Below are 22020 nucleotides of genomic sequence, written 5' to 3'. Positions count from 1 at the left end.
TAAAATCCGGCAATGCATTGAACTGTTAATTTTTATACTCTTTTTGTCATTTAAGCATTCATAAATATATTCACTTTTGAATAAAATCTATTTTGTATACTGTCTTTCACAGTATCTGTAGACGTACATAAAAGTAGAGACCTTGGATATGCAATAAAAAAAACTAAGTTAATCTTTACAGAATTAGTAAAATAAATTGATCTGCAGTACTCAGTCGTAGCTGTCATTAAGAATATAGTAAGACATACATATTTTAAATACGAATATTAAGAAATATGCATTCGCTACTCTTTCATATGGAAAAGGATTTAAGAAAGACTTCCAATGAATACCTTTAATAACGGTGCTTTCACATCATCCACCCAACACTCAGTAGATAGGTCCTTCAAACCAAGCTACTCGTATGTGATTAACACTAATTATTATTTAAATTTTTCCAATAACCCAGCAAATCCACTTTTCCTTTCGTGAAGCAAAATGGCTTCCACTCCTATTTCATCTCACCTTTGCTGGGATACAAAGCATGCCTAAAAATTGCTGCTGTCAAAGATGCTTCCAATTTAACAGGTTTTTGAAATGCAGCGCTGTTAAATACCCATTAAATGACTGGGTTATCTTTGTTAAGACACTGACAAATGTTTCATAAAGGACATTGGCCATTAGTCACATCAGATATCCAAAACACGCGTTTTTAGTAAACATATGCAAAGATTAAAAAAAAAAATTAAAAATCTGTGCTGTAATTCTGTAAGAAACACCAGTATTGTCTGCTGAGCTCACTGCAAAGACAGAGGTGGATTCTAACACAAAGACCAGAGGAAGGAACGAAGAGCAATTTATTTTCCCAAATGGAAAAATCTGCGTCCTTGAAAGCTGGGAGAGTCTCACTAGAATTTAAACAAACAACAGTTCTTCTAGTCAAAGCAACTGCCTTTTCTTCCCTGATTTACATGTCATTTTCATGGCAGCAATGTTCAAGTGACTGTACAGGGATATTCAAACTACAAAGAAAAGCTCTGTAAAAAGGCCAAACTCTGCTTTTCAGACTGTTCAAATTCCCCCATTAGCTGCGAAAATTCCCAGCTTTCCAGAAAACACCTGTGGTAGCCTCATTGATTCCCTGCAAACAGAAAGCACAACCAAACTTTGGGCTCCAACCTTTGCCAGAAACAAACCCCAACAGCACAAACCAGAGCTGGACTTGCAGACACCTCCCAGTTCTCGGATTTTGCTTAGAGTCTTTTTCCCTTTGTATTCAGCGTTACAGGAACTGCGATGAGCACTGTATAATTCTATATAATTCCAAAATTGTCTTTTCTTAACCTGGGAGTTACAGCTCTGCTTTGTCCGCAAAAAAAGCCCAAAAAACCCAACAGCAGGAATGTAGGTGAGATGAGGCTGCAACTCTGCAAAGACTCGCACACAGATCCATAGCTGAGATCAGTCTATCTTGGGCCAAAATAAAAAAATGCAAAGATAAAACCAATCCCTTGAACCATTTAAGTCTTTGTTCGCTCTTACAATACAGCGGAAAATAAAAGGAGAGGTTTAATTTTTTTTCAGAGGCCACCTGAGTATCCCCATTCCTTCCCAAGCGTTCTCACAAAGTACATCCCGTTTTCGTTGGAAAACCACAATGGTGGGAATGGAGAAATAAGTCCTGTCTTTGCAATATATCTCTCAACCTCCCCCAAGGAGCCATTTGCTGTCTAACAGACCTCCTTAAGACAGATTTCGATAGTCTGAGCCGTCCAAAGTAAAAAAACCGATTGATTTCAAAAGTAAATTTTCAATTCTGTTCCACTTAGCTACGTTAGAGGTGCTGGCAAAAGCCACAGCCTACCAGTCTAGAGGAAAGTAGAGTGAAAATGCCTCCTAGTCTGAGCCTAACATCTCCTAGGGAAGGTGGTGGTGCGCGGAAAACGTGTCATTAACGATGCTTTACCAAAATGTCCAGTTTTGGGATAAAATAATCCATGCGTGATAAGCAATTCTAACGCTGATTAGGAAAGATTATTTTCGAAAAACTCTTTAAACCAGAAAATCACCATAGTTTTTTAAATATTGCCGTTGCAGGCCTTTTTAATAAAGGCTCTTAGGAAAATATACCATGCCATCCTTACAAAATAGATTGAAAAAAAGGCAATAAGACGGTTTTTGAAGTGAAAACTCATAAAGATCATTTTCCATGCTGACAGTGTGCATTTCATCCAGAAGTTTGAAGAGTCAAATGCTACCCCAGCTGGGGGTTATTCTGCCAAATGGCTTCCAACAGTGACCACAGAGATGGAGGATGGGAGGGGTGCGTGTGTGGAGGAAAACAAACGTGATGGTAAGCGACCCCAAACCCACATCATCTTATCAAACATCCGACATACGGCGCCAAACACACAATGCAAATCTAGAATACAAAAACTGAAACAAAAAAAAGACATGAACAAAAGGAAATAAAGCCATTCGTGAGTTACCTGCAGAGATTTAAAACAAAAAAAAAGCACACGAATGAAGCAGATATAATTCACATGGATTTGCCCAGGAAGGAGAAAAGGAGGGGTGAGTGTGAGGGCTGGGGGGGGAAAAAGAACAGATACCTTTTTTTTCCTTAAACAAATCCATCATGAAAGAAAATGAGACAAGATTATAAATAGGCCGAGTTATAGCGCACCATGGGATTTTTAATCTGGCTACCTGTGGTTTTTGCAGTTAAAGCCCTATTCAGCAGTAGGAAGGGAGGGGGGAAAGCGGAAAAAAAAAAAAAGATAAAAAAAAATAAAAACGAAATCACGTTTATGTGCCAGTTTCGCAAACGCTCCCCCAGCGAGCACCACCAACAATGCTGGCAAACAGGAAACACTCATTATCAGCAATTTCTAATCAGCGGACGCCTTTCCAGCGTTATTGATCATTACCTGGCCGTCTCGTTTCTTGCCTTCTTGACTTTGGCTCTCATGGTCTGCCATGGCAGTGCGGAGCTTTTTCTCCAGTTTCTCCATCTCCCGTCGATGGTCTCGGACCAGGCAGTCCTGCACTGCGTTGTGCTGCTGGAATAGGTGCGTCTTCTCCTGTTCATGCTCCAGCTTCAGCTTCACTATCTGATTGGACAGGGAGGAGTACAGTTCATCAATAGAACATCCTTGTCGTCATGACAACTCGTCTACAGCTTAATTTCCCCCTTAATTTCATCAAGTTGGCAATTTTATTTTTACGTCACTCTTACCTCACCTCTTAAAAAGCCACCGTTAGCGTGACAGAATTCCTCCAGACAATCCCAACAATGGAGACAACCGAGCAAATCCAGCGCATCCTTACCCAATTTGTTGGTACAAATGTCGGAGCGTACGAAAAAATAATATAAGGGAAAAAAAAAGGGGAGGCATTGTCGCATTGTGTGGCGGGTGCCCCCGTATCCCGCTGCTGCTCCTCAGCAGGGCTGAGGATCCTAAATGGTTAAATAGGCAGCCTGCTCGCCCCTTCGCTTAAGTATACAACACACACAACCCCCCACCCCAGCAATTAAAGCTTCGCAAGATTTCTTTATGATTTCCAAAGCGAACGCTCTTCCTGCGATATTCCTCAACGCTGGCGCATGGAGTTGTCTATTTTTTTTTTCTCTTAAATAAAAAAAAAGAAAAAAAGGCAAGAAAATGATAAAAAAAAACAAAGCTCCATTATCCCGTTGTCAGCTACGCTATCCCAACATAAACAGATGTATGTGTTCCAGAAGGGCACCTGCTGTGCCGCAAGCTTGCACCATGATTTCATAAGAAGCCCTCTATTCTCAGGAGCCGTTCCCAGTCCGCACCACACTGGATGCTGTGACCTTGGCCACTCTTAGCCTCTCCCCGCTAGCCTGAATGGCAGCCCGAGACCAAGGGCCTGGTTGCCGCAGCTTTGATATTAATCCTCCCGCCTGCGCACAAAGGCACCCTACCTGGCCTGCACACTGGAGCGGCCAGGCCGCCTTTGAAGCAGGTGATGAATAGGGACGGCAGGAAGCCGCTTCCCCACTGAACTCCGGGCCACACAGCTGCTAAGAACAGTCACTTGGATTTTTCTTCAGTTTTGGTGGATTTCGGAGAAGGAGGAGGGGGGGGGAAGTAAGAAAAATAAGACAAAAAAAAAAGAAGAAGAAATCTCTTATCGTGAACATGGTGGGGTATTTTCAGCATGAGAAAGGAGGAAAAAAAGAGCGGACGGGAGGAGCCGCTGTGTGAGCGCCGAGAGCGCCCGGCACCTTATCTTAAAGCTGTAGCAGTCAATTCTGGAAGGATATCAGCTGTTTGCCCAGATTCTGCGGGGAAAATTTGAAGCGAAGTTAAAATAAATTTTCAGAAAAAGGGTATTTTCTCAACCTGCAGATCAGCGGACTGCGAGCTCAAAAGGCAAACGTGCCATTCGTGCTGCGGTTGGAGCATCTCCCGCAAACGGAGCGAGGAGAACAGATGCAATGTTGCACGGTTTGATGTGTCTACATCATTTAATAACACTAAAGAGCTCATTAGGAGATGCCTGAAGGCCCTGCAGGGGTTAACCCCTCACATAGTCCATGCTGGGCCTGGGATCCTCACACAAAATTCTGTACGCCAGGTTTTTGCCCAAGGTTTCTGTACAAAGCTGTTCTCTCAGGTGCTCGCGGTGTCCTTCCTGTGCCCAAGAGAAAAAGCTGTTGCTCACTAAAATACCTGTAGAGCGTTCACTGATTTAGGAGAAGAAAATGTTTAGCGTTTCTTCTGAAGTCAGACCTGATCAAATAGAAATCGTGTCAACAGGAGAGGCCTTTTCCTTCAATCATTTTGTTGTCTTAATTACTGGGTTTTCAGCTGGTTGTGCCATGTAGGTCTGGGCTAAGGCAGTTTGCTGTGGGCAACTTCAATTACTGAGGCTGTCACTTTTTTAACAGAAGACAAGGCAGCAGGAAGGGAATGTGACCCTGACGGGACAAGGGACAGCTCCTGCTTGTCCAACTCTTCACACATTTACCACACCGACCAAAGCCAATGGTTTGATTTAGTAATCTCTTCACTTAAAGCATTTATAGAAACAAAGTTTTGTAATTTATTAGGTGGAACGAGCAAAAGGCTCTTCAGCAGGTGAGGTGTTCCCCCAGCTGCTAGGTGGGAAGAGAAAGGGTGGTACCATGAGGAGAGATGTTTTACAAAAGGCAAATTTGTTGAAGAAAAATCAAAAAACCTCCTCACTTAAAGCCACATATTCCCCACGATGGTTTTGGTTGCTATTTTAAAGAGATTTCTAGCAGGGAGTAGAGGTGAAGAAACAGGAGAAGAGAGAAAGGATGAGGACCAGAGCATTTTTGTCCCTCAAAGACCTCTAAATGCATCTTCCCTAAAGATTGTTAGCAGGTATTCCACATTCCCAACCAACAGAACACGTAACACAAAGTGCCTGAGCAGCCATTCCCTGCAGCTCCTGCTCTCCTCACAACTGCTGCCAAGCACTACAGCTTCTCCTCCACTCCTCCCTCTCTCATTCTTGTATTGTTATTGGGTTGTTTTTTTTGAAGGAAAAAAAATTAATTTATACCAAAAAAACAGAAAGAGAAAAATCCGTGCTGCTTTTCAGCAACAACAGGACTTCTTCATCACAGGAAACGGCATGAAAACTGTATTAATTCTTCATAAACCAGACAGATTCTGTCTCCTCTCTGAGGCAGAGAGCACCTTTATGAATGATATAACAAAACCACCTCCTTCAAAAACTGTGTGGTGTTGAGATCTGGCTGCATCTCGCCCTGGCTGCTGAGCACTTCATCAGATCCCATTCCAGAGTGTGTCCAGTGCAGCAGCTCAGTGTGCACAGGACAGGCAGTGCTAGGTGCTGCACACTGCAGCCAGACAAGCAACACGACCTTCACAATGGGCATTAGGGGTGACAATGAAAGGAAACATTCATTAAACAATCGTCTGTGCCCAATTACCATAATCACATGGCATTCACTGTGCCTTGGATGTTTCCTCATCTTGTCCTCCCAAAGATGAAAATCTCTTATTCCCTTTCTTGCACATCTGTTCCTGGCCTGGACACAAAACCAGGCAGGAATGCCTGTCTGACCTGGCGGAGTCTTTCTTACCACTGTTGTTATCAAGTAATGCAAATATCTGAAGATATCTCTTCTTGCCTGAATTCTTCATTTTTTAATTCTCTCTACAGTATCACAGAACCACATTCAAGGCAACAGCCAACAGGTGATTTACTAGTGATTTACCATCATTTACTGGTGATTTACCATCACCAGAACTACACTATTTAGCTTTTAATTACACTATTTAGCTTTTAATTACACTATTTATTTCAACTTTAACTTTTAATAAATTTAAATTTCCTTACTCACGCAGAGAGAAGAATTTTAAGAAGGAAACAAAATTCTTACCAAAGAGCTAAAAAAAGAATAATCCAAGAACTGTGGCGGTCTCTTGTCACTCACTCACTCACTCACAGATACACACCAAAGGTGCCAAACAAATCTGGCACTGCTGGTTCTCACCCAGGACATGATGAGCACAGGCAGATGGAACTGGGAGATGCTTTAGGACAACTTGCTAAAACAAGACAATCCAAGGCAGAGCCAAGGTGAAATCCTGCTGCTGCTAGCAGCCTGAAGAACAAAGAGCAACCATAAACAGCCTGCTGATTGCAGGAGGTATTTTCAGAAGCCAAGTACTTGTAATATAATCAACGCCAGCAAATACCTTTTGAAAGTCCCTAATTTAGACAAGACCTTCTACTACCCAGTCTCTGCTTTTACATCACACGCTAAGTTTAGGCTTTTCAATTTTAGAACAATTTCAACTTGTTCTCAAGAACAAGCACCCCTTTGAAATTCCTTTTAGAGTCCCCAAAGGAGGGAAAGGAAATTAGTTAGCTCACTACCTCTTTGAAAAATGTAACTGCTACAATAAATATTTGACACCAAAGTATGAAAATTCATGTAAATTTATGTCTGCAATTCCAGAAATGTTTAAAGTAACACCCATATAAAATACGGTGTTGCAAGGCAGGATGATTTTATAAGCACTGTTTTAGCATGACTGAACAGAGGGCTGCAGAAGCCACCAATGCATGGCATGTGTCACAGCAAAGAATTCAGCTAAACTCACTCTGCAGAACACCTACAGCACGTTTGCTTTCAGTATTTCTATCTCAGAAGCATTTTGGTGTTAATAAATCAGGTGTTCCTTCATTGCCCTGCTCCAAACCAGCCCCACCCTCTGCCCAGGCAGGCACAGCACATCATCTGTCCCCAAATAACAACTCCAGCAAAACCCAGCCTTTTCTGCCTCCTAAGCCTATAAATAAACGTGGCTGTTCCGTGAGGATATGGGGATTACCCATCTCTGCAAACACTGCTGCTGAAAGTAATCTGATCTAGCAGGCTGCAGCAGTGAGTATTAATCATGTTGGGGTTTGGTTTAGCATAACTTTGGGCAGAAAATCTGCACTGCAAGGTAAGGGAGAAAACCAGAACCACTTCTACCTTTGCAGCAGGTAAATTAAATGGATTTTAATCGACTATTTTTTTTTTTTTTTGAGATTTTTCTGTAAGTTGAAATCCAAAGGTCTCCCAAGATTTAGGGCTGTATGGAGCCAAGGGCAAATGGGACAGTGAAAAATACATCTGTGCAGAGCCACACATTACCACTGAAACAGCAAGTAGACATGGGGTGATGTACATGACTCTATTTCATTGCAGTAATTTAATTGGCAGGACTGTGTTTCCTGTAATACTAACACCTTCTCACCAACCAGCAATAATTCTATTCCAATGGCAAACTAAGCATTTCAAGAAAGCACTCAGGGTTTATCCAAGGACCTGCTCTGAGCACAGCACTGCCTGAGCTGCTGCTCACTGCAGCACCATTTGTGTTCTGCTTCACTCCCTCTCCCTCCTCCCTCCAAGAGCATTCTGTTGACTACACAGGGAGCTCAGGCTTTTAACTCTGAATCACACACAGCTCGATGCCTGAAGGAGACACTGCAAATACCCATCTGTCTGGTTAACAATTCTGTCAACAGCATTGGTACCAGGAGAAGATTTCCACCCACTCTCCACTTGGAGGTTAAATTCATCTCCTTTTCCCATTTGTGAGTTTTAGCTATAAAGTAAAAAGTTGATGTTGATTGAAGAAACTATTCCTCAGATATTCTGCACAAATGGTATTCATCTGTGTGTTCGGATGGTTCAAAGGAAGCATTTATGCATCCTAGATTAATTTATTAAATGAAATTTATGCAGCTTGTTGCTGATGACATGAAAAATTTAGAGCTTCTACTAACGTGCTCATTTGGCCTCCTTGCAAGAACAGACTGTATTTCAATTATCTTAGAGTACAGACAAAGAGGAGAGGAACAAAGCTTTTCACAAAGACTCTCCTTATAACTGAACCAGCATACTGAAACTGGATTGTGGATCTCTGCAAATGAATGGTCAGGTTAATGTACAGCTAAGGAGCACCTGGAATGTTGGTGTGTCTGAGGAAGAGCAGATTTCAAACAGGTCTCTGCAAGTGTTTCCTTCACTTGGGTGGGTGACAGATTGGTGAAAGAGGAGCTAGAAAAACAGGAAAGGAGAATGAGGCCAGAAGAAGAGTTCGGGTGGAAGTGCAGTGGCAGGAACTCTTAAAGGAACAAAGGTGTGAGGACAAAGACAGCTGAAGGATAAGCTTTTTATCCCTATTAGTGTTAATTACAAAATTAATATTTTACCTGGGAGAACCTCACTCTTTTCTTTAAATTAACCTCACTAGAAAGTTATGAAAGACAAAAAGATCTACAGAATATTCTTCCTCTCCTCTCAAGAACACTTCCCACTGCTAAAATAAGAACAGTTTCCTAACACCACTTCAGATATTGTCCTTGCTGCTGGCAGGTAACATTACAAACATGCTTTTTTCACTCTTAACCAGCTATTTTGCACTTCTTTACCTCACTTTCTTTATTATAAAAGGCATATTTAAGCTCAACCACACCTTTGTCTTGCTCCCAACTTAAAGGCATTGTCTATTGACTTGTCTTTAGCTTGATTTCAAAGTGACTTCATTAAATACCCAGGAACATATTTCTGAAGGTGTCTCTTTCTTTCCTATTTGGATAAGTAGGACAAGATGACAACTCCTAATTTCTTCACAACTTTTACAGAAGTCAGAATCCAACAATAAATGTCACAAGAAAGGATTTCCTGAGATACAGGGAGATTCTTCAGCTATCATGTAACAACTTTCCACTTTCCTATGGAAGCATGAATAATTATTTTTACGTGGAAGGAACACAGTTAATGGCGAACCAAAGCAAAAAGATTATTTATGTATTTAGGCTGGCATTTTATCTCAGAGAATATGGCCATAACTCATCAGGTAACACCATCCTGCTGTGACCATAACTCATCAACTGTTCCACTGTGTGTTCTCTCCCCACTGGGAAAATAAAATTTCCTACACTTTGGCTGTCTTACTAATCTTGCATCTCATTTATTTCACATTCACTCAGTCACAGCACTTCAGCAACTTTTTCCAGCAAAAGATGGGTGTAATAGTGATCACAGTGCTTATTAAAGGGCTGGGTTTTTTTTAAAGGACAATTAATGTTATTTAAGCATTAGGATCACATTAAATTCACTGAAAGTGTTCCATTGTTGACAATTTATGAAAATCTGCTTCAAACAAAGGTGAGCTTGTGCTTGAGTGTGCTGGGAAATGCATGAAGCTCTGTCCCACCTCTGCCATGGAACCAGCACTCCCAACAGCTGTGCTCACAAAGTGCTCAGCTGACACAGATATGGGGAAAAACAGCAAATTCCTCAACTTTGCTGTCCAGTTTGACTACAATCCATTGCTGAAAAGCCTGGCCACATGCTCTCTCAAACATTTGGGCTTGTAGAAGATGAACTCATCAGAAACACTCCCCAGGTATGTTCAGCTAAATTGAGGATGCAATTAGAAAGTAGGGGGGAAAAAATGGAAAAAAAGACCAAAGGGAGGGGGTGCAAGAAAACCAAACAACCTTTCTTCCTGTGCTGCCAGTGCCATAAAGGCCAACCATAGATACTGCAGCCATTTCAAAGGCAGGAAAGGCTGAGCCCTTGGCTGTGCTGGCCACTGGCTTTGAAGTGCCGAGAGCAGCTGCTCCCAGCAGATAGGAACTGAGCTGCTGCTGCTGCTGCTGCTGGAGTTATTTCTTTTCCTTCAAAATATACTTTCAAATCTAACAGCTGCAAGTAGAACAAAGTTGAGCTAAAGTATATTTAAAGAAGGGAAAAAAAAAATAAAAGCCACCAGTTTCTGTCGAAGTGTGTTCTCAGTGGACACTTCAAAAGCAAGTGGCACCGAATGAGAGGGAGTTGGAACCAGGAGGGACATGTGGCAGCTGAGACTAAATCCTGCCAGATCCAAAAGTTCCTTTTTGCTTTATTAATGGATTCGAGTGCATTTGAAAAGTTAACAAAGCATTAACTGCAATGGTTTTGTCCAAATGCTTTTTGAAGCAAAGGAAAAAGATAAGTAGGTATCAATATATCAGGTTATTTGTTGTTATAAATACCAGATAAATGTCAGTATGTAGCATATCCGCAGGCAGAGAAATCATTCAGCCCCAGAATGAACAATCCATGTAATTTTTTTGAAATCAATATTCAAGGAGAGTCCTGTGACGTCAGCCATTCCTATGAAGCAGGTAAGTGAAAGCACTGCTCCTGCACTCCCAAAATGTTCCTCATTTTGGAGAACTGGATAACACATCAGGTAATTTGTTTCTTCATTACCAATTTGATTAAACTTACGGGCAACTGAATTGTCCAGGTGCTGTCAGTGCTGCTCCTGCCACTCACCATGGCAGCCACCAAAAAATAGATCTGTAGGGCAATTTCCCTTCCCTTTATGTCTAAATTCCGTTTGACAATTAGATTCAGACACTTGAGGCAGAACATCTCAAAGCAATTACTGTATTTCTCAGGTAGCTCAAATATCCAGGGTTTTGGTTGGGTGTCTATTTCCAACTGAACTCTGCTGGAGCTCTCAGAATGTATCCCCACTTCTAACTCACTGCTCTATTTAAACAGCTTCAATCAGTCTATTCCTCACCAAGCAACAACTAAAGAAATATGCAGTAAAACAAGGCAAGTCTGCTTTAAAAATGGCTTAGAAGTTCTGAAGCATAAATAGAGAGCAGTGCAGAGAGACAGGAGTTGGAAGCACTGAAAGGAAATTTGGAGAGTGGAAGGACTGAGCTCATCCTGCTCGTGGTGGGGCTGGAGGGGCTTTGTTCTGCAGAAAGAGCCTCCAAAAACCATCACTGCCACTGATAACCACTGCAAGCTGCAGCAAGGGTCACATCTTTTTCAAGCTCACCAACTTTCAAAGAACATTCCGGATGAAGTACAGAGAGAAATAAATTTTTTAAAAGGGCATAAACAGGATTCCACTGAAAATTCTTCTGAGGCTCTCATTGTTTAGGGCTGAAACCCTTGGGTTGCACTGATGTTGCACAGAGCTTAGCTGTTCTTTCTTACAGTAAAAGCAGCTATCCTAAATAAAATAAATGGGAAGCAGTAAACATCTCTGTTTACCACAACATAGCAACGTCAAAAGATCCACCAAGAACATTTTAACTCATATTAATTTCTTGGTTTGTGGGGTTTTTTGACACAGCCTCCAGAGGGTCTGAATATAAGAAGACATAAAACCAAACCATGACAATATTAGACATCATGAGTGCAAACTCAGCTGAGTATTTGGCAGAAAATTTTATCTATGGTTTAGTGGATCTTACCATAGATAGTAAAAAAAATTACCATTTGTAGGTAGGAACAGGAATGTTGTAACTCCTGATACACTGCAAATTAGTATTTACCTCTACAGATCATTCTCCTAAGCCTGGGAACAAAATCTTTGAAGAAATGCTTACTTTGGATTTTAAAGATGCACTACAAATTACGAGAAGTGTAAAGAAAAAGGTGAGCCAACTATATCACTAAAATGATGTGAAAAAATTATTAAATAAAAAATTCTGCCTTAAGTGACCCTAGAACTTCCCATTGCCCTCCTTCCAGTGAGTCCTTGACACCTCCAACTTCCTCACCTTTACTGCACAAATCCTCAGTATCTCTGCCTATTCCTGAATCCCCAAATACAGGAATCACCCTGAATAACATCACCCAGTGAAGCTGCACACCTGTGGGATGTCCCTCATCCCTCACCACGGCAGAGGCCAATGTGTCACCTCTGCCAGGTGTCACACAAGTGGTGACATTGACAGCTCTGAGTGAGGACAGGGAAAACGCTTTGATCTGAGCCAACAGACTCCTCCTGTCCAAGAGCCACACACAAAACACACCATTGTTCCTTCAGGCACAGAGCAGGGTGGCTCTCAGCACCTACCAAAGTGGTTTTGTTCCTAAATTCCCTGCAAAAGCCTCTTCCAGATGGAGCAGAGCAGTTCTGGCACCAAAGCCAACCTCAGCATTTCATCCTCTTATGGCACAGAAGATAAACAGAAACAAAACCACATTTCCTGGTGGAAATGCAAACTCATATCCACACAAGAACAGTGATAAGGGAGAACTTTGATGGGTTAACCACCTCAATCCTGTGAAGTGCTCAAAGAAGTCTTCCAATCCTTCAGCAGGTGTTCCCAACAAAGGCCACTTTAGTTTGAAGACCAAGAACCACCTCCCAGCAGTTCTTAGTGCAGCTCCTTAGCCCCAAGTCTGCATCACACAATAATTCTACTTTTTTCCCCCCTTTACACTTCACAGCACTAGTGAACTAAACTGTCTTGTCTCCACCCAAATGTTTCCTGAACATTTCCCAACCCTGCAATCACATTACAAAGAAGAAAATCACCATCAGTGGGCCAAAACAAGCATTGGTACGAACACTCCCTGCATCAAAAATGATAAAAAGAATAAACAGCTTTCTTGACAAGAAGAAAAACAGATAATGCATTGAATTGTTTAACCTGGTGATTATGAAAATAGGTGTTGCCACCTGTAAGCCTGGGAAACTATTTGAGAGTGTCAGAGGTAGGAAGGATTGCGAAGAGGAAACAAAAAGTATTTTCTGTGTAAGTTCTTCCCCCTCCAAGGCCCAGCACAAAACTCTGCGTATCTAGAAATTGTGATTTTATAGGAAAGGCAGCAACACACAGTGACCTACAGCTGCAGGAAGGGGTTGCCCTCCTCCCCTCCACCTGGAGGAGCAAAGCAACTGACCTGTTGTTCATATCTTTTCTTGATCTCCTCCAACTGCCAGGAGAATTCTTGGGCTTGCTTTTCCCGGAGCAATTTTGATCTGCTTAGATCTGCTTCAACCTCTGCCATCTACATGGGAAAAGAAAGGGAATATTTAATTTTTTTTTTTTTAAGGCAGAGCTTGAAGTGTTCTGACATTTCTACAGTTGTTTGTAAACCATCAAAGAGGCGAACATCACTTGTTGAGAATGATAACAACCCCATTTGTATGTGGTGAAAATGAATATTCAGTCACTGCAGGATTATTAGTTACTCAAGGACATAGTGATCACTGTCATGCCACTCCCTAATTACAAAGCATTGGCTCAGTTTCTCACTCAACAGTGGTGAATATCCCAGAATAATTCAGTGAATATTTTTTCTAGGCGTATTTAAGAATCAAATATATTTCACTTAAAAATGTATCGCCTGTGGAAATTCAAGGGAAATCATGTGCGACTCAGAGCACAAACTACACTTTTAAAGCAAGTTTACATTAAATCAGAAAATAAAATAACTTAAAAGAGAATTATTTGGCTGCCAGTTAAGTCCTCTGAAGATAGTCATCGTCTCTGAATGAGTCCCCCAGATTCCAGCACACAGCATCAAGGAAGCAATTTCCCAACTCAATTAACAAAGGCTTTTGTATCAAAAGCACAACTGTTAGTTGTACATCAGGCATGTTTCCAAGGGAATATATATATATATATAATGCATATTCCTCTGCTGCAGTGCACACTCAGCAATGGCTTTTCAATCTCCATCCCAACAGATGCAGAGAGTAAACTGTGTCCCTGAGAAAAACCTCCCTAAAAAAGAAAAGGGGTCTAGGGGTCTGAAGGACCAGTGCTGCTCAAGCCCATCTGCTTCACAAAAAGAAGCAACCCATGAATTCCTGAGCCCTGAGCCAAAATCCTGCTTGGCCTAAGGGAGTGCTCAGTGCTGACAGAAGTCTGTGCCAATTGGACATCACTGCCCAGCCGGGGAGGAGGAGAAAAGGCATTTCGGAATGGGAAAAGCATTTTATTGCAGTGCTCCAGCCAGGGAGGAGACTGCAGCAGGAGCAGTTGGCCAGATAGAAAGTGGAAAAAGAGAAGAGTGAGGAAGCAGCTCCTGAACCTCACTACTACTATCTGCCATCAAGGAAAGGCACTGCAGTCAGTGTTTTATGAATAATTTTCTTCCAGCTCCAAACTTAAATTGCATATCCATGGCCATATTTAACTCATGTCAATAAAACCCAAAAAATTAACAGATCTTGTCACTGCACTAAAGGATTTTCTTTTTTAAGAGAATGAAAACATTCTGCGAAGTGAAATAGTAAAAAAATATGCAAAGATGCTTTAAATCCACTGGCTTTTGCAGTTTACTCATTAGGTCACATTCATATATTTCCAATAACTGCAACAAAAGCTCTTGATCATTATTTGCCAAACCCAGGAAGCCCCAACTCTAAAGCACCATGATACAATCTATGTATTGTTTCTCCTTTTTTTAGTTATTACTGGAAAAAAAGCAGATTTTGCAGTTCAACATGTGCCACCCACCCACCAGTGGACATCAGGTGACTCTCAATAATCACAAGCTTGACAAAATAGGAAGCAGATGGCAAAAAAAAATACCATAGAGCCAAAGTAATGAATCAAATATTGACTGCGACAACTGCAAACGAGCCCATCCTACTCATCTCCATAATTAACCTTATCACACACCAAAACTGGCTTCAGAAGCTCAGGATTTCTAATGGAGATAAAAGGACAGTGTTGCTATGGCTACTGCAGTTGCTGTTTTATAAGTAATACATCCCTCAAAACAATAACCTCACCACCAAACACAGAATTTTCCAGTGTGTTCCAATATACTGGTGATTTATCTAAGAGCATGTGGACAAAAGAATGAGAGGCCAAAGCTATGGAGAGAGAGCTTCAGCAGTGATCTTTTGCTGTATTTCCTTGGACCTTGGTTCCTGTAGAATAGACCCACTCAACTGTACAATATCAGTTAATATTTCTAGATTTTAGCCCCCAAGTATGGACTGAGTAAACCTATTGCTGATTCGTGGAGTTCAGCAAAATTCATTTTCAAAATTTCCCAGAACCTAGCAATATTCTGAAATAAATTTACTGCCACTTTAAAACTACAATTAACTATGTTTTTCAAATTCTTTTGCATTTCTTTATGTTTTGGACTGGTTTTCTATGCTGAAGGTTTTTTTATATGAATCAAACTATTATTAGCCTTTCTGGAATTAGACAACATCCCTTCTGGAGCAGAACTAGGATGCTATTTTAAGCCACTATGAAGAAATTGCAGGAGAGCCACATAGTACAGAAAATGTTGGATTAAAATTGTAGGATTTGTTATATTGCCCCTTGGGTCTGGTTTGCTGAACAAATCTTGCTTTTATAAGTTTGTCCTTGCTTTTTTCTTTTTTTTTTAAATTTCCAAATTCTATCATTGGCTGCCTGCATGGGTCTTTAAAATATCAGCAGTGAAAATGTTCAAAAGACTTTGAGAACAGCAAGAAGAGCATTTCCTCAATGCTCAGGCAGCATCCTCAGCCATCCACTGCAGTCCAGCCTGCAGCACCTCCTGCCAGCGCTGAGGTTTGGTCACAGCAGGTGTGGCTGGAATTTCTAAACCAGAATTACAAACTGGAGTTATGTCTGGAGATCTCAGCCACACGAGGGAGTTAAGGAAATGTCATTTCTCTCCCCTTCTTTTTGATCACCTGTTGCTTGTTCCTCATCTCAGTCCTTGAGCTGCTTTTGTAAAGTCCCAGGAGAATGGTTTAACTAGTGTTTGCTTCCTAAGGAATCTAAGCCACTAAAATCCCTGGTTTTCAGGGACAGAAAAATGGGTTTTTCCATCCTGTGCACATGACTGCCAGCAGCCCCCACGGCTCTGCCCTGTTTGGGCTCCAGCTGATTACAGCAGCTCATTAACAGAAGACAGAGCAGCTTGCTAAAGAGTGGGAAGAGACACACATTTAAGTGGGAAATGACAAACGCCGTTCTGTAGGGTGTACAAACTAACCTTTTATACTCTCACTCCTGAAAAATCCCTAATCAGTATCATAAGTGCAGCTATCTTTATCACAATGACAATTCCGGCTTTGTCAGGAAGATGAAACAGCCACCACCATCCCTTTCTGACTCGCCGCAAAGACACTACATTGTCAGGGATTTTGATGTAGCACTCTCAAGTGGAGCATGTTTCTGGCATTATAAGATCAGAATCCGCTATCCCACTGCGCCAGAGTTTCAGAAAGGCTGGCATTGTGACCTCCTCACCCGCTGTTTCATTTCTGCACAGTCTTTCTCTGAGTTCAGCTCCACCTGCCGCTTAAACTCCTCCAGGGCAGCGCCTGCCTGCTGGGTCTGCAGCCTCTGTAGCTCCATCAGCCGCCTCAGCTGCTCCTCCTTCTCCCTAGAAAGTCACAGAAAATTTTCAGAGTTCAAGTATCAAATAAAAGAACAAGTGTGCTGGTGTAAAAGAGAGGCCTTTAACCCGATCAGTTTAAAATAGTATTCAGATTTCAATTTCCTGTCCCAGCTTCTGCCCAACTTCCCTTTGCAGGGCTTTGAAGAAGGCGCTGCAAGGCTGGAGTTATTTTCGCTTTCCGCGATTGAATTTCGCACGGCCAAACACGGCAGCCACAGCTCACAACAAAACCTCCTCCTTCAAAGCCTCTCTTCTCTTGAATGCCTCACTAGCCACTGCAGAACCCCCTTTATTAATCAATGACATCTCATTTATAACATGGAATAATAACAACAACAACAACTAGTTATTAATAAATGAGATTTCATTAATTTCAGTTTAACACCCACCAACACTTAAACAAACCCTTTTTAGCAGGATTGCCTTTTCAGATTAAACAAAAAACCAAACAAAAAAATTATCCCAGTGCCATCTTTGCCCACACAAAGTGCAGGATTATTCCCTGCTTGTCATATATCAAAATGCAAAGTGAGGTAATGTGTAACACGTGGGTCCTTAATCTATAAGGAACCCCTAATGCTGTGATGACTATTCAGCCTTTACAGTAATGACAGATGTTAAATCTCTGTGCAAAAATATTTCATATGAACAGCCTACACTGTTTGGCATATTCAACCTGATACATCTCTAGAAATCAGGTTGGGTTTCTTCAGACTTGATGGTGTATCAGTAGGAATGCTTCTGTGATATTCTATAATATTTTATATACATATACACAGACTTATGGAAATAGTATTTTATATACATATACACAGACACATGGAAATATAGAGACATTCACTATATTGCCACAACGCAGACAAAAATTCAGGTAACTTGTAAATATAAGTGAAATTTTGATGTGATTCCTCAATTATTACTAACTTTTATTAACTTACTACTGATTTTGTTATTAAGGTAGCATTATTAACTTTTGGTGACACTTTCCTACTCCCACAGGTCAGCAGAGTTGCCTGACTTTGTGTCAAGACACTGCAGAACACCATGGTGGCATCCAGGGACAAAGCTGGCTCCACCCATGGCTTGTAACAGAAGACACATTCAAACAGACCTGCGGCTGACATTTTCATTTCACAGGCAGAGGAAGTACCTCACGATCAATTTCCCATTCTGACAGAAATTATTTCCATATAAAACAAAGAATCTGACACATAAGAGACGGAAAAGCCCAGCTAATTCCTCTTGTCTGTCACCTTGCCAGCGCTGAAGGAGCTGCTGCAGCACTGAGAGCTTTTCAGAAAGGTCAGGAAGCTGCCAAGCCCAAAGTTACAGTATTCACATCCTCTGCTCTGGTTTTCAGAGCAGACTTTGACAATGGGACAAAGAACATAATCCCACATCTTCACAAAGCGGCTGTTTGCAGTGCAGGAGAGCAGGGTAATTCCATTAGCAAAGAGATCAAAGAAATGCCACAAGCCCTGAGTCAGTGGATTGCTGTTTACTTTTAGGGGTTTTTTTCATGATGCATATTTAAAAAGAGTAGATTTTATTTTGGTGCCTCACTCACAGCTGCACGGAATAATTGAGAATAGGGAGAGGGCTGTTTTCCTTACAGAAAAAGGAAATTACCTTTCTTACCCAGCAGAACCTGGAGGAAAATAGAACAAAATCCTGTCTCACAGTTTTGGGGATTTGGTTTTGTGTTCTTAGAAGATCTGTGCAAATTGTCTTCCAATTTGCTAGAGAGCATCCATCAGCCCTTCCCCCAGATATGCTTTATTTCTACAGCCTCATCACTCCCATTTCCTACACTCCCTGGAGGAGGAAGCACATCTGGTTTAGAATCTAAGTTACCCTGTTCTCTACTCATTTATGAGACAATAAAAATTACATAGCAAAAAAAACCAACACTACCAAAATCAACAGTTTTTCCCCATCCAAATCCAAGTGGTGAAATACCACTTAGGATTTACATTTCTCCTGCAGAGGATCCAAAAGATCCCAATTGCAAGTGCAAAGCTCCTCCACCACTCCTCAGGACAGGAACACCAATGACACCCTCAGAGCTCAAGTGATATCAGTTATCCATGTTATCCATCAGCTCCTGCTGGCTGGCTCAGTTATCCCCCAAATCCCCCATTCCGGGGAGCTGCTGGACAGAGATGTTTTTAATTTTACAGCTGTTTGACACTGAATGACAGTGAGCACATCTCTCCCTCTCCCACAACAAAATCTGCCTGAGAAAGAATAACAGGTAAGAGCTCTGTCCACATCTGGAGAGAGCACAGAGAAGGGAAAACCTCCACTTCCCTCCCGAGGATCCATAATTCAGCACTGGACAACAAATCTCTCTCTCTGCAAAACACATCTCATCATCCCACCCCACACTGGAAACAAACCCAAAAATCGAATATTCAAACACATCCACACTGCCAAAGTGTCACAAGACAATGGGACAGCAGCTTTGGTCCAGTCAGATGGAAACACAACAAATCTAAACACAAAAGGACAAGATATCAGTCCTTGGGCTCTTAGAGAGGCTCCAAATTTATGCATCTTCTTCCTCAGAAAGATGTTTTTATTTTGAAATATTATGATGTAAACTCTTAGGAATGTGGTTTTGTGCACCTTCCTTTCTTTTAAGGCCTTAATCCCCTGAATAAATGCAACATCTCATTATAACCAGGAAGAAACCTTCATTTTTAAGGATGTGGGAGCCAGCACTCTCTACTTCTTGTGCAGCTCAGATTTGTACAGAAGCTCACAAAACCTGTACAACAATGGCCCATGGTTCACAAATGTAAGAAAAGCTTCACTTTTTTTCCCAAGACACCAAGCAATGTGCCTTGCATGAAGCACTGAAATATTCACTTTGAAGATTATTTTTTTCTGTTGGGCTAGTTGTGGGGCCCAATACAATACAATACAATTACATCACCGAAATCCCCTAAAGCTGAGCCGCCTTGAATATAAAAATAGGGTGAATTTACTCTTTGCCCCCAATTTAAAAAGCAGCAAATTCCTTTTGTTTCAGCATATAAAGGACATGGCAACGAAATCAGGAATCTTACATGGCAAAACCATCTCAGGGAAAGTTGACTATGAAGTCTGGAATTTCAATATCAGAAATCAGCAGCCTGAAGTGCACTGATAGATGGGAAATATAAACATCTTACATGCTTCCTCTTCATGCTTCATCATAAATATTTGTCTTGCTCTGTCAAACCCTCCCACACAACCCAAAATTCAGGAGTTTCACCTTAGTATCTTCAGTGTCTACAGACATGGGGACCCATCCAGTATACAGACATACACTTCACTTTACACAGGGAAATTTAAGCAGAACCACAATCCTGATCCCTGAGCTCCCCACACATGGAGATGCCCCAGTACCGTCAGGATTCCAGAAAACTGCAGCATTTTAATTAATTAATTAAATTTATAGTCAACTGCAAGACCCATGCTACCACATTTCAGTGCCAGTAAAAACCACTCCCTGCACTAATCCCTCTGATTTAACTTCTAGAACACAGACATTCCACTACATAAATATTGCATTAAGGCCTGAAGTACCAGGTATTTGTCAAAGAAGGGGTTAATGGGTTGGTTTATTGTTACAGAGAAATGCTTCAGTAGCAATGCCAAATCTGTGAGATGCACAAAAATCAATTTTGCTTTTCCTGCTCTCCTGTTTTTAACACAGGGAGAGCTCAGTCTCAGCTCTGGGTCTGAACTCCCCCATCCCTGTGAGGCTGGAGCATCCTTCTGCAATTCCACAAATGGGGAACACCAAGGGCTCTCCCACCATGCCAGCCCCAAACATATGGAATCTGTGCAGAAACACTTCTTCTTTTTGGTGGGGAGAGGAAGAAAGACAGTGTGAAGTCATTCAAGTGGAATGATAACTAAACCAAAGCCAGATCAAAGGAGAGAAGAAGAAAGACTGAAATGTGAAGCTGAAATATTTATTGCCTTCAAAACATCATCCCTATCCTGTCCCTGGGCACTTTAATATTTCGGAGTTGTTAGAAAGCATTCGAACTTGGTTCATCATTTCAAAGAAATAAAGCCAAAAATATAAAGCCAGGAATAAATATAAAGCGTTCCCCAATTTTAAGAATAAGATGAGCTTGTCTTTATGAGAAAAAGCACAAACCCACTTATAAATTGTTTACAGTTTGCATAATTTGAGATGTTAACATCAAAAAGCTGGTCTGCATTCCTTCAAGTAAACTCTAACAATGGAAGATATTTACAATACTATTATTGTTTTAAGCTATATACTCATATTTTAAATAAATCATGAGATAACATTAACAAACCAAACCACTCCTTAAAGCCATTAATGAATTTAGAATAAATAATACTCCATGTGTGTAGCATCACACTGAAATAAGAATAATGCATTACAGGCAGAATTAATGGCTCACAGATTAAGCAGACGTTGGTTAAACACCCTAATAATTATTGTAACAGTTTCTCATTACAATAATGACAGGGCACTGTTGGGCTAGGTGCTATGCAAACAGAATAAAACAGCAACTGCCAAATGATGAATGTGATGTGGGTTAAAAAGCTGGGCAAGTGCTGTAAATGTGGCTGGAAAGGAAAATGGTGTAATTTTGCTCCAGACTGCAGAAACTCTCCAAGATTTAGATACAGCAAGAGGCTCAGTTATCAGGGGAGGAGGATCAGAACACAGGTTAATGGTCACAGCTTTCCCATGCTGAGACAACAGCTAAACCTCAACCAGGACAACACAGAGGGGAGAATAGAGACAGGTGTAGATAATGGCTTAGCAAAAGGGAGACAAGTCTGTAATGAAAGGCTGGACCAGAAAGTTAGCACAGACAGCAAAGAGAATCAGGAGATGCCCAGAGCAGAACGAGGCAAAGATGGAGATGAGAGAACAGCGCTGTGGTGCTGAGAGCTGGGGGGGCAAATAAAATCAAATAAACCATCCAGAGGACAAAGTAAGTGAGAAATCACCAGGCACAGGACAAGAGGCAGGCAAGGAGAATCACTTCACACCAACAAAGCACAGCCTAGCTGGGTGAGGAGGGACAGAGCCAACAGTGGTTGGCAAAGCAAAGACACAGAGGATGAAGTGCCAGGATTAAGACTCTTAAGGAGGTGCAAGGGCACAGAATCATCCTGTCATTCCACTGAATTAAGGTAACTGCTTTTATGGTTCAAATAATTGTGTAGTTCAGGATTTGGAATAATAATATCCATGTTGTAATGGCTAATAAAGATGTTGAATTGTGGGGAATGGTGGGTGTCTGCTTGGCTCCTCGGTTTCTTCTTCCCCAGAGGCTGGCATGGTGGACATGGATTGT

The 22020-nt window shown here is 41.4% G+C and overlaps 1 protein-coding gene across 8 annotated transcripts in view; it reads right to left on the bottom strand.

Annotated features, from left to right (window-relative positions):
• The window catches only part of CEP112 (centrosomal protein 112), a 141396-nt gene that overhangs the window by 77153 nt on the left and 42223 nt on the right, over positions 1-22020 (bottom strand). For all 8 annotated transcript variants that reach the window (XM_085077341.1, XM_085077344.1, XM_085077345.1 and 5 more), the window contains 3 exons: positions 16531-16666; positions 13220-13327; positions 2910-3092 (listed from right to left, as the gene is read on the bottom strand). In XM_085077341.1, coding sequence (XP_084933467.1) covers positions 2910-3092; positions 13220-13327; positions 16531-16666 — 427 coding nt within the window. The remainder of the gene's footprint in view (positions 1-2909; positions 3093-13219; positions 13328-16530; positions 16667-22020) is intronic.

Source organism: Lichenostomus cassidix, chromosome 18 (genome assembly GCF_008360975.1).
Source record: "Lichenostomus cassidix isolate B80296 chromosome 18, HeHo_3.0, whole genome shotgun sequence".
NCBI classification, from domain to species: Eukaryota; Metazoa; Chordata; class Aves; order Passeriformes; family Meliphagidae; genus Lichenostomus; species Lichenostomus cassidix.
This window is presented reverse-complemented; position numbering and strand designations above follow the sequence as displayed.